Source organism: Engystomops pustulosus, chromosome 4 (genome assembly GCF_040894005.1).
Source record: "Engystomops pustulosus chromosome 4, aEngPut4.maternal, whole genome shotgun sequence".
Lineage (NCBI taxonomy): Eukaryota > Metazoa > Chordata > Amphibia > Anura > Leptodactylidae > Engystomops > Engystomops pustulosus.
The window spans coordinates 183,580,926-183,594,470 of NC_092414.1; the positions used below are offsets into that span (position 1 = coordinate 183,580,926).

A 13,545-nucleotide genomic window follows, 5' to 3' on the forward strand; every position below is an offset into this window, starting at 1 on the left:
CTACTGAATAGTAAGGATGATAATGCATGGGGAGGAGTAAATAGGAGGGGCCAGCCGAGCAGGACATGCCCACTCTGATGGCAGGCAATATAACATAAAGTTGATTTATAATGATGTGAGCAAATCAATTTTTATCTAAAAGAAGGGTGACAGTTAAAGTGGTTTGCTCATGAAAGAAATTCTCAAATTTCAATCCCCTAGTAATGTTTACACAATAAAGATAATTTTTAACCCCTAACTTTACAATTTTACTCAGTTTTAGTGCCATTTTAGCAATAAAACTCAGTAATGGTCAGTGTCAAATTCCAGAGTGCGGACGGGACTCTTTAAGCAGACACTTCATAATCAATCTAATGCAGAGGGATGCTGTGTGCTGACAATGTGCTTAGATTATCAGAGTACAGGTTTATATACACTTTCATTTATCTACTGAACTTTCTACAAGTATCTGACACATAGAAACAGAGATGAGACAAATCATAGATGATCCAAGAGATGCATATAACATACAATTACATTCTCCGCTCTGCTACATTTCAGTCACAACATACTGTCAGATCTGCTGTGCCTCCCTCTCCCTCCCATGCATAAAGACCTTATCTGCCTGTAGCTTTACTCTCCTCAAGCTGCTTGCTGGAAGGAAGTCTCTGTGTGAGCTTGTCTTGGAATGCAAGGGTGGGGGCTGGGGGCAGAGAGGAGCTCCGTGCAACGTCAGAAAGGAGAACAATATGTCTTCCCGACCCTAAAGTCGGAAGATTCAGGGAAGCGTCCACCGAAATTGTGTACACTAGAACTGGTAGAGAGAGATTGGAATTGTATCTGTGAAATGCTATAATTTTGTTAATAACAGTGAATTAGATAATGTGTTATTTTATTATCATGATTTTATTTAAAGGGGTGTCCACTTTCAGCAAATAGTTGATATGGTAGTAATCAATGATTCCTACTCAAAATGGTCACCAGTTATGAGTGGTGTACCCCAGGGTTCTGTGCTTGGCCCACTACTATTTAATATATTTATTAATGATATAGAGGTGGGAATTAATAGCACTGTATCTATTTTTGCAGATGACCCCAAGTTGTGTAGTGTAATACAGTCTATGGATGATGGGTGTAGTACAAGCTGGATGTTCATAGGCTGCAGGGTCATTTGGACAAACTAAGTGTTTGGTCATCATCTTGGCAAATGAGGTTCAATGTGGAAAAATGTAAGGTTATGCACCTGGGGGCTAATAATCCAAAGGCAAAATATGTCCTTGGGGGAGTAAATCTGAGTCCCTTGTTGAGAAGGACCTGGGGGTACTAGTAGATCATAAATTGAATAACAGCATGCAATGTCAATCAGCTGCCTCTAAAGCCAGTGGGATCTTATCATGTATCAAAAGTGGTCTGGACTCTCGTGATAGGGATGTAATATTACCACTATACAAGGCACTGGTTCAGCCACACCTGGAATATGCTGCCCAGTTCCGGGCATCGGTCCATAAAAAGGATGCTCTGTAGCTGGAGAGGGTACAGCGAAAAGCCCAAAAAAATGATAAGGGGTATGGAGGGTCTCAGTTAAGAGGAAAAATAAAAACAACTAGATTTATTTAGTCAGGAATAGAGAGGTCTACGAGGGGACAGGATAATTTATATAAAAATGTGAATGGTCCATACAAAAAATATGGTGGAAAGTTGTTCCAGATTAAATCCTATCAAAAGACAAAGGGGGCACTGTCTCCGTCTGGAGAAAACAAGGTTTTATCACCAGAGGCGTCAGGGTTTTTTTACTATGAGAACTGTCAATCTGTGGAATAGCCTGCCTCAGGCGCTGGTCACAGTAGGTACAGCAGAAGGCTTGAAGAAGGGTCTTTTTCCACCTAAATAACATTGATGGTTATGTTATATAGAATTGTTTCCCCCAAATCCTTTCCTAATCCAATCTATTCCCTCCCTTGGTTGAACTTGATGGAAATGTGTCTTTTTCGATGGTATAAACTATGATACTATGTTTTGTTTAAGGAAAAGTTACACAACTTTCTTATATACTTTCTTCATCTATCCTTTACTGTTTACTGGATCTCAATTATTTGCTAAAAGTGGACAACCCCTTTAAAAATCTTCAAGGTAATTCTGCTTTTATTACTATGGCTCTAAAGGAATCATTACTAGCTGTATTTGCGAAAATGTGACAGGTTCCCCTTAATTATCTAATATACATCATCCTGCCAAGGCTATCCACTCATGTATAGTGATGCAAAAATGCTAATGTCGCCATTTTTGTTCAACAAAGAACAAAGCTTATATATTTTCACCTTTTTGAAACATTATCCTGTGAATAATTTTGAGCACCACCTTGGCCTGTTATGGAGGAAAAATAAAGATATTCTGCAAATGCCAGAATAATGAGAGTTAGAGTGTCTTTTTCAAATATGAATTTGCCTTTAAACACTTTGGGACAGCCCATAGAATGGAGGTCATGTATTTGGAAGCTTCTGATGTTGTTCAGGTGTGTTTTGGCAAAATTTGATTTAAATAGACACACCCCTTGTGGATGTATTTGAAGGCACACCTGAAAAACAATGATTTTTGGAGGAACATCATGGGACAGTCTAAAGAAATCAGCCAAGATATCAGGACTTGCACAAGTCTGGTTCATCCTTGGGTGCAATTTCCAGAAACCTTAAGGTGCTTCGTTCATTTGTACAAAACAATTATACGCAAATACAAGCAATATGAAAATGTGTAGAAATTATACTGCTCAGGAAGGAGGCGAGTTCTGGGTCCCAGAGTTGACCATGCTTTGGTCTGAAATGTGCATAACAATCCAAATGCTGACTGAAGCCTGTAAGAGTGTGTCATTATCCACAGTGAAACGAATGGGTCTTTCAAATGGACAATGACCCAAAACTACGGCCAAACTGGTTACAAAGTGGCTTAAGGACAATGTTTTGGATGACATTCACAAAGTCTTGATCTAAATACTATTGAAAGTCTGGGCAGGGGCTAGCGGCTAAAAACATGGCTTAGTTACACCAGTTCTATCAGGACTAATGGGCCCAAAGTCTTTCCAACTATTGTTAAAAGCTTGTGGAAGGATATCCAAAATGTATGACAGTCATACAGTATAAGGGCAAGTGTAACAAATACTAATGAAATGTATGGTGACAGTCTGCCCCATGAATGGTGACAGCTGCACAGTGTGCCCTTACATGAGTTAAAGGCAGGACCTGCGTTCCTTTCTTGCATGGCCCTTTAAGTTGTTTAGTTTTTGGCTCCCTTACCATGCTTTATCAAAGTTGAGAATCTTTGCAAAATTTTCGAAAAAAAAAAAAAAGCTGCTGGGGTGAAAACTGATGCCAAGCATTTCCCACCCAGCAGGGTGAATGTAAAATCTGCATTGAAAACGGATTTGGTATAAATCTCTTGCTAACAATCCTGTGACTTCTCAACCAGACACCATCTGCTCCGAGGTGGAGAAGAAGCCACTCATAGCTCCGAGGCTGACACCATTAACTATGGAATACTTGTCATATGCAATTACTATCATGCTACCAACTCATTATAATGCAGTCATTCAGCCCATGGCGGTCCAGAAGCGGAAAGCAACATTTTCAGGTAAGCTCACTATGGGTCAGCAATAACGTGGCTCACACTTTTCAGAGCAGCTTCCCTCTATAGAGGTGTATCCATGTCCTAGAGATCGCTCAAAACATTGATATGTAATACATCTTCAGTGCTGTAGTGCCCACTACAAAATCGGAACGCAATGGGGGTCATTTACTAAGGGCCCGATTCGCGTTTTCCCAACGTGTTACCCGAATATTTCCGATTTGCGCCGATTGTACCTGAATTGCCCCGGGATTTTGGTGCACGCGATCGGATTGTGGTGCATCGGTGCTGGCATGCACGCGACCTAAATCGGGGGGCGTGGCCGAACGAAAACCCAACGGATTCGTAAAAACCGCTGCATTTAAGAAAAAAAATGTGTTGCGAAAAAAAAACCAGGTATAGGCCGGTGAATTTCAGGGCATTCCAGCGCGCCTCCGGGGAACTTCAGCGCAGCAGCGCCACCTGGTGGACAGCGGAGGAACTATCTTAGTGAATCCCGGCTGGACCCGAATCCACCACAGAGAACGCGCCGCTGGGTCGCGTACGGATCGGGTAAGTAAATCTGCCCCAATATGCGTGGAGTGCACACAGGGTTAAAGAGGTTTTCGCACAAAACAAGTTAGGTCCTCCGTCAGCTTTATAGAGATGAATTGGACAGTACGGACATCTCCACGAGATGAGCAATGAGGGGTCTAACTGGGGAACATCGGACCCCTCGTACTAGTGATCTGTGGTGGTCCTATCACTGAGACCCTCATCGATCAGCAAGTTAGGCCCTATCCACAGGATAGTGCCCAACTTATTTCAGTGAGAACCCCCTTTAAGGTTGGTGCTTCAGTTTGAAGGACCATCGCGAGATTATTGGCACTCTCATACACAGAAGAGGTTCCACACCATTTCTATGTTACAGGAGCCAAATAAATTACATGGAGGGCAACGCTCAGGCAACAGGGTATGCAGATAGAACATCAAATATTCAATGTACCATATATACTCGAATTTATATATATACAAAAAATGTGCTGAAAACCCAAACTCGGCTTATACTCGAGTAAAAAAAAATATGGGTTTTACCAGGTTTTTGTGGTAAAATTAGGGGCCTCGGCTTATACTTGGATCGGCTATGTATCCCCAATAGAATAATCAGTGGTCTCATCACAAATAACGGTTGTCCAGAGGTATGCAATGGGTGTAGAGGTCATCACAGAGGTCAATGATCAGGTGCAGTGACCTACCCTTAAATGGCACCTCATTTGCCAAACTGAATCCAGAGGAGATGGCACCGATTCCACAACCACTGGAGAGCAAGTTAAAATTTAGTTATTTTAGCACATCTCATTTTAGAGTTAGACATCATTTTTAATCCCTTTCCAATATTTTGGAGTCTCTACAGTCCATTAATACACTACAGTATGAGCCGCAACTTCGAGAACAGAAAGAAGACAGTCTCCAAATCCCTAGCAATCTGAAGAGTCCAGACATCACGGGCTCATTAGGTCAGTACTTCAATGGCAGAAATTTTGTGGCCCTCAGCTCGATTCCTTCCTCAGTAAGCAGTTCCTTAGAATAAAGGCTGCAGAAGCTCGTCAGACAAGAACAGACTTGAGACTATCAAAGATTGCGAGAGCTTCTTATTTATAAGGGGCCTTGACCTAGCCAGAAGCGGAAACATTCAGCGTAATGAGGGGCATATGGAGAGCGCCAAAGAAGGCACTTTATCTAGGAGACTAAACAAAATCTGCGTATGAACATTGCAGGCTACAAGCCGGGACTAGTCCATCTTCTGAGTCGTGAAAAATGAAAAGATTTGACTTGGCAGAAGTTTTAAGTTACTCATCTATATGCAGCAGTACCCAGAGAAACAATTACAAAGGGTTAAGTCAGCGTAGTTGAGGATTATGCATCGCTATGATGTCCGATGGAGTCACGAAGCGGCGGATTTAGGAACATGCGGTGCAGTCATTTAGTCAATGGACTATACAAGTTCGGTTCATGAAAAGAGGACTCCATTTAAATACAGTGGAGATGTATTCATAATGTCATCAGATGTGGCAGAACGGAACCGGAGATCAGACAAGCAGAAACTGCACTTAATCTACTACAGTTGCACAAATTGCGCGATAAATTTGGTGCCTACTGCTAGACGGCTCAGACCATTTCCTTATGTGCAAGAGTACTGGCAGTCCCCGGGTTACATACAAGACCGGTTCTGTAGGTTTGTTCTTACGTTGAATTTATATGCAAGTCGGAACTGTATACTTTATAATTTTAACCCCAGGCAAAACACTTTTTTTGGTCTCTATGACTATTGGGTTTTAAAAATGTTGGGTTGTCATAAGAACCAGGATTAGCAATAAATCCTATTTGCAGACAACTGTGATAACTGTTACAGCAGTTCTTTTTAGCCTGGGACTAAAGTATAGTAAATTACCAAAATCCCGAGGTCCGTTTGTAACTAGGGGTCGTCCAAGTCAGGTGTTGTTAAGTATGGGACCGCCTGTACATCAAAATGTTTTGCCAAAACACCAACAATCTTGGCATATTTGTCATAAAATGATGTGTTACTAAAAGTAGGGGGTAAGTGTTAATCACTGACTGGTGCCTTCCTCAAACCAGACTGGACGGTCCGAAGAAAGCACTAGTCCAGCGCCAAATCTACTTTTAGGAAACATGTTATGTACCAGCAGAACATGAAAATATATGTAAAACTACATGTTTTTACATCACCAAAGGTTTCTCTGCACCAAGGAGCTTCCTTTTTTTCACTCCTGGGAGAACCAACGCACTTGTCATCCAAATGACATTAAGAGTTAGTAGGAGGCAGATTCTCAATGGCTTTATAGCAAATTTTACAATGGAACACTGCTCACAAAAAGTTAGGGATATTTGGCTCACGTGTGAAATTTCATGATGAATCAAAATGCCCTCTAACCTCTACAGATAAGCAGAATGTGACCTCTGCCAAACTTGTACATTCAAAAGTCCACCTGTGCAAGGTTTACAGCAAAGTGTGTTTGATCCATGTATCGCCCAATAATTTGCATATAAACAGTTCTCCTTATGTCACGTTCTGAGACCAAGGCGATGTCTAACAACTGATAAAAAATACCCATCACTGGGAGGCTTAGAGCAAGATTTTCTTGGGTGGAAGTGGTCACTAAGCTTAGGTCACATCCCACACTTATTCCGGCTTCATTGTGAAGACTGTCTGGAGTGTCACACAGCTCCAGTAACACTAAGGCTACATTCACACGGCCATTGGTGGGACGTATATAAGGCCTTAAAAAAGAACTCCACATTTATAAACCACTGACACCTCTTTCTTTATCCAGTTTGAAACCAATACTTTAATCCTGAAATATAGTAAAAAGTACAAATGACAGTAATAGTTTTCTTACTTTTGCTTCAGTCCATATGAAGAATGTTACATTCTTTTAGCGTTCCACACTGCAGCAGGGCATGAGTTCACCGAGGCAAGAGCAGCCTTTGCAACGTTTCAGAGGCTCAATTTAGAATCTACCAAATATACTCAAGTATAAGCTGACCCGAGTATAAGCCGAGGGCGGGAAATGCTTTGGTCACAGCCTCCCAGTATACAGCCAGCCAGCCCACAGTAGTATAGAGCTAGCCAGCAAGCCCCCAGTAGCATATAGCCAGCTCCAAGTAGCATATAGCCAGTCAGCCCCCAGGTAGTATACAGCCAGCCCCCAGGTAGTATACAGCCAGCCAGCCCCCAGGTAGTATACAGCCAGCCAGCTCCCAGTAGCATAAAGCGAGCCAGCCCCCAGGTACTATACAGCCAGCCAGCCCACAGTAGTATAGAGCTAGCCAGCAAGCCCCCAGTAGCATATAGCCAGCTCCAAGTAGCATATAGCCAGCCAGCCCCCAGGTAGTATAGAGCCAGCCAGCCCCCAGGTGGTATAGAGCCAGCCCCCAGGTGGTATAGAGCCAGCCAGCCCCCAGGTGGTATACAGCCAGCCAGCCCCCAGGTGGTATACAGCCAGCCAGCCCCCAGGTGGTATACAGCCAGCCAGCCCCCAGGTGGTATACAGCCAGCCAGCCCCCAGGTGGTATACAGCCAGCCAGCCCCCAGGTGGTATACAGCCAGCCAGCCCCCAGGTGGTATACAGCCAGCCCGCCCCCAGGTGGTATACAGCCAGCCCGCCCCCAGGTGGTATACAGCCAGCCCGCCCCCAGGTGGTATACAGCCAGCCCGCCCCCAGGTGGTATACAGCCAGCCCGCCCCCAGGTGGTATACAGCCAGCCAGCCCCCAGGAGGTATAGAGGCAGCCAGCCCCCAGGTGGTATACAGCCAGCCCCCAGGTGGTATACAGCCAGCCCCCTGCAGTATGCAGCCAGCCCCCACTAGTATATAGCCAGCCCCCAGTAGTATATAGCCAGCCAACCCCACAGTAGTATACAGCCAGTTCCCAGTAGTATACAGCTAGCCCCCAGTAGTACACAGCCAGCCAGCCCACAGTAGTATACAGACAGCCTGCCCCCAGTAGTATACAGACAGCGTGCCCCCAGTAGTATACAGACAGCCTGACCCCAGTAGTATACAGACAGCCTGCCCCCAGTAGTATACAGACAGCCTGCCCCCAGTAGTATACAGACAGCCTGCCCCCAGTAGTATACAGACAGCCTGCCCCCAGTAGTATACAGACAGCCTGCCCCCAGTAGTATACAGCCAGTCAGCCCCCAGTAGTATACAGCCAGTCAGCCCCCAGTAGTATACAGACAGCCTGCCCCCAGTAGTATACAGACAGCCTGCCCCCAGTAGTATACAGACAGCCTGCCCCCAGTAGTATACAGACAGCCTGCTCCCAGTAGTATACAGACAGCCTGCCCCCAGTAGTATACAGACAGCCTGCCCCCAGTAGTATACAGACAGCCTGCCCCCAGTAGTATACAGACAGCCTGCCCCCAGTAGTATACAGCCAGTCAGCCCCCAGTAGTATACAGCACAGCCTGCCCCCAGTAGTATACAGCCAGTCAGCCCCCAGTAGTATACAGCCAGTCAGCCCCCAGTAGTATACAGTCAGTCAGCCCCCAGTAGTACACAGCCAGCCAGCCCCCAGTAGTATCCAGCCAGCCAGCCCCAGTAGTATACAGATAGCCCATGACAATTTTGTAAGTGGTGTACCCAGCACTGGTGTTGAATTTTGTTTCAATAAATTGTTCTAGATAAGTGGAAGCAAAAGTAATTTCCTTAAAATGTCTTACTCTCATGAACTTTTTATGGTTTCTATATATTTCACCTGAAAACAAGATATCCCTAACTTATTGTGAGAAAAGTATGTACAGGCGGTCCCCTACTTAAGAACACTCGACTTACATACGACCCTTAGTTACAAACGGACCACTGGATATTGGTAATTTACTGTACTTTAGTCCTAGGCTACAATAATCAGCTATAGCAGTTATCACAGGCGTCTGTAATGAAGCTTTATTGTTAATCCTGATTCTTATGACAACCCAACATTTTTAAAATCCAATTGTCACAGAGACCAAAAAAGTTCTGGCTGGGGTTACAATGATAAAATATACAGTTCCGACTTACATACAAATTCAACTTAAGAACAAACCTACAGACCCTATCTTGTATGTAACCCGGGGACTGCCTGTATTGCTGTGTATAAGCCTCTTAATGACGGTCTGTGCTGTGTCATGTTTGTGGTCTGCTCAGTAGGCGCTGGCATAACTTGTAAGGAATATATCTGGCCTGGCTCCATAACTTCTGCGGTCAGGAGGAGACTTGTGTGCGGGACTAATCATTACACGGAATACACGCCTGGAAAACACGTGGACTGTGTACAAATTACAGATGTGTGACGTAGCGCGTCACCGATGTCAAAAGATTTCTCAAATATTTCCATCAATTTGAGAAAGAGAAAGTGAAATTTGGTGACTTGAGTAATTTAACACTTTCAAGACAGGACTACAAGTTGTTTCCAACCTGGAAGCGAGGCATTTTCTGGGACCATACATCCCTCCATTCGTGTGTATAGTGATTCAGGGTGTGCGGCAAACTAGAAATTATCAAACTCGTGAACTGGGCAATGGCAGGGCAGAGATTTTAATCTTTTTGTCCCTAAACCCCAGAAGAAAATGGGTATAAATTTTAAGAGTCATAACCGTATAGGGTGTTTTCACATTTATCACCAGCGATCATGAGAACAGTTCAGTTTAGAAGAGTTGGGGCTCATTCAGACAGTGGTCCATGAATTATGGATCGGGAGCTGGCCAGATTTCACAGGCAAAGGAGGATGGGACTCCATGCATCACAGTGATATATTCCCTTCTTCGCCCTTGTTTTATAATCTGGCATCAGAGGGGGCGTGCCCTGTTCAGCCGGCCCCTCCCATCTACTCCTCCCTGCACCATATGCCTCCTTTATCACATCATGTCATGTGACCAGGACGATGTCATCCAAAGTCTTTTATCCTGTAACATTTTCAATGTTTACCCCATGTATGTATCTGATCACATGAAATCCCAGCATGGCTCCATGGACTTCTACTCCTCTAATAATAATAATTCTTTATTTATACATAGCGCACACAGATTACGAAGCGCTGCACAGAGCATGTGAAGTTGGTCCCTGTCCCCATGGGGCTCACAATCTAAACAACCTAACAGTATGTTTTTGGAGTGTGGGAGGAAACCGGAGTTCCCGGAGGAAAAACACACAAACACGGAGAGTACATACAAACTCTTTGCGGATGTTGACCTGGGTGGGATTTGAACCCAGGACCCCAGCGCTGCGAGGCAGAGGTGCTACTCCCTCAGCCACCGTGCTGCCCATCCTCCATGGATGCTGCTGTGATTTCATGTGATCAGATACATACACAAGGTAGATCACCCTGGTCACATGACAAAGTGATCAATGATGTAACAGAATTCTCGCTCAACGTTTCAGCATGGAACTGTGTAAAACACCTAATAACCTAACCTACACCTAATAATAAGTAAATAGTCGGCCCCATTAGTGCTATTTCCATACAGCAGCATGTCCTAGCAGTGAGACCTGTCAATCACTGGACTCACCTCAGGCGAGTTGCAACATGATTTTGTAACATTGCAGCCATGCAAAGAAGGGCAATGCCTTTTAATCATAGTTTTTATGAATTCATTCTGGTCTGTGAAGAGCTCAGTATTTTATACCTCAATCTCTCTTTGCAATGGAGTACAGTGGGTGGTCCTAGTCACTGAGGGGCACCGCCCCCTGGACTCCTAACCTTTCTGAGAGACAAGGGTTGGCCATTACAGATTGGCAACCCATACTGAGACAATTCAGTGAATGAGTGTCTGACAGCTGTCAAGGCCATTCTTACCCGCTGGTTCCTATTACAACCCAAACCAAATTTTTTGTAATTTACATGTTTTCTGGTCATCAATAATAGCAGGTCCAGATGCCGCAGAGATGCAATAGCCATGAATGCAATGCACTGCACACTGTACTGTGATGTGATGGAGATGGGGACCAGAGAGATGTGGAGCTGGACTGACAGTGAGGATCCATTGTAGGGTAGGTGCAGGGCTGGCAGTCACTATATACAGTATATATACAGTGTATACAGAGCACACCTCCGCCACTACAATGACACACGCCTCTATGGCTGCAGCCATGTACAGTACACAGGGTGAAGCACCCATCCCCGCCACAAGCCCCGGCACCTACCGAGAACAGGGTGGAGTAGAAGGACAGGGAGAACTTGATGCAGTAGTAGGTGCGCAGGGCGGCCCTCCACTCATTCCCGCCGGCCATGGCTGCTGCTTATAGGGACGGCGCTGTGCACTGCCGGCTCATTGTCTCAGCGCCGCACACACTGCACTTCCGCATGTGGAGAGACGCCCATTAACCCCTCACTCACTGGGTGCACGGAGCTGAGGGCACTGCACCTGCCGCTCCCTGCGTGTATGTACTGTAACGCCTCTGTATATGTACTGCGTGTCACTGCTGTGTATACACTGTGTGCCACTGCTCTGTATATACTGTGTGCCACTGCTGTGTACATACGCATACCTCCCAACATTTGGGAAAAGGAAAGAGGGACAAAATGGCGGCACGCGTAGCGTGCCGCGGCGATCCCCCTAAGCCACACCCCCAATCACTCCCTGGCCACGCCCCAAATTTTAACCATATTAAAAATAATAAAAATCATAATTTAAAAAAAAAAAAAAATTATCCTCATTGGGATTTGAACCCAGAACCTGCAGTGTCCATGTACAATAATAACACAGCGCCTCAACCCACTGAGCTATAACCTCAGTGATTAACAAGTGGAGAATTTTGGTAACTAAGAACTATATACTGCCTTGGTATATAGGGAGGGATCTTCTCAGATTATTGTAATTATTGAGACTATTATTATTATTATTATTATTGAGATGATTATTATTATTTTTACCATTATTAATAATCATCTCCATAATAATAAAATTTATAATAATAATAATAATAATAGTCTGAATAATTACAATAATAACCTCTGAGAAGATCCCTCTCTATATATCAGTGCATTAGTCTGTGTCACAGTGTAAATGGCTGATAACATGTCTTACTTACCAGAAATCCCCAGCTCTGTATCACTGGGCTTATAGCTCAGTTAGTTAGGCTCCTGTCTGCAGTGCACAGGGTCCCAGGTTCGAATCTCAGCCTGGGCAAAACTTTATGTAATTTAATTATATAAAGAGCTTGTGTCTGGGGAAGACCTGGAGACCATATATGGGCAGATAGTGATCTGAGCTGATGACGTGGTCCCTGCTCTGCGCTAAGCCCGACACTTCTCTGAAAAGGATTCCCTGCCCGATGTCTGCTCTGGGGAACCCTAGGAGATGCAGTGACCATATATGGACAGATACTGATCTGACCTGATGACGTGGTCCCTGCTCTCTCTGCTAAGCCCGACACTTCTCTGAAAAGGATTCCCTGCCCGATGTCTGCTCTGGGGAACCCTAGGAGATGCAGCGACCATATATGGACAGATGCTGATCTGAAGCTGATGACGTGGTCCCTGCTCTGCGCTAAGCCCGACACTTCTCTGAAAAGGATTCCCTCCCGATGTCTGCTCTGGGGAACCCTAGGAGATGCAGTGACCATATATGGACAGATACTGATCTGAAGCTGATGACGTGGTCCCTGCTCTGCGCTAAGCCCGACACTTCTCTGAAAAGGATTCCCTCCCGATGTCTGCTCTGGGGAACCCTAGGAGATGCAGTGACCATATATGGACAGATCTGAAGCTGATGACGTGGTCCCTGCTCTGCGCTAAGCCCGACACTTCTCTGAAAAGGATTCCCTGCCCGATGTCTGTAGAAGCCAATCTGTACTGTGAGTTCAGACTTTCAAAGTATTTACTATGCGGACACAGCGCCGGGACAAAGCGGGACCTGGGGGGAAAATTCGTGACAATATCATAGCTGCCCGTGACGCGGGGCAGGGGTACGAAAAGCGGGAAAGTCCCGGCAAAATCGGGACGGTTGGGAGCTATGCATACGGTGTGCCTCTGCTGGGTACATACTGTGTGCCACTGCTCTGTGTATACTGTGTGCCTCTGCTGTGTACATACTGTGTGCCTCTGCTGTGTACATACTGTGTGCCTCTGCTGTGTACATACTGTGTGCCACTGCTCTGTATATACTGTGTGCCACTGCTCTGTATATACTGTGTGCCACTGCTCTGTATATACTGTGTGCCACTGCTCTGTATATACTGTGTGCCACTGCTCTGTATATACTGTGTGCCACTGCTCTGTGTAAACTGTGTGCCACTGCTGTGTACATACTGTGTGCCTCTGCTGTGTACATACTGTGTGCCACTGCTCTGTATATACTGTGTGCCACTGCTCTGTATATACTGTGTGCCACTGCTCTGTATATACTGTGTGCCACTGCTCTGTATATACTGTGTGCCACTGCTCTGTATATACTGTGTGCCACTGCTCT

General features: G+C 45.0%; 1 protein-coding gene across 1 annotated transcript in view; it reads right to left on the reverse strand.

Moving 5' to 3' along the window:
* The window catches only part of LOC140127767 (tetraspanin-15-like), a 100,055-nt gene extending 88,436 nt beyond the window's left edge, over positions 1–11,619 (reverse strand). The window contains exon 1 of the mRNA XM_072148835.1: positions 11,279–11,619. Within this exon, the coding sequence (XP_072004936.1) occupies positions 11,279–11,365 (87 nt within the window). The 5' untranslated portion in view covers positions 11,366–11,619. The remainder of the gene's footprint in view (positions 1–11,278) is intronic.
* Positions 11,620–13,545: the final 1,926 nt, after the last annotated feature.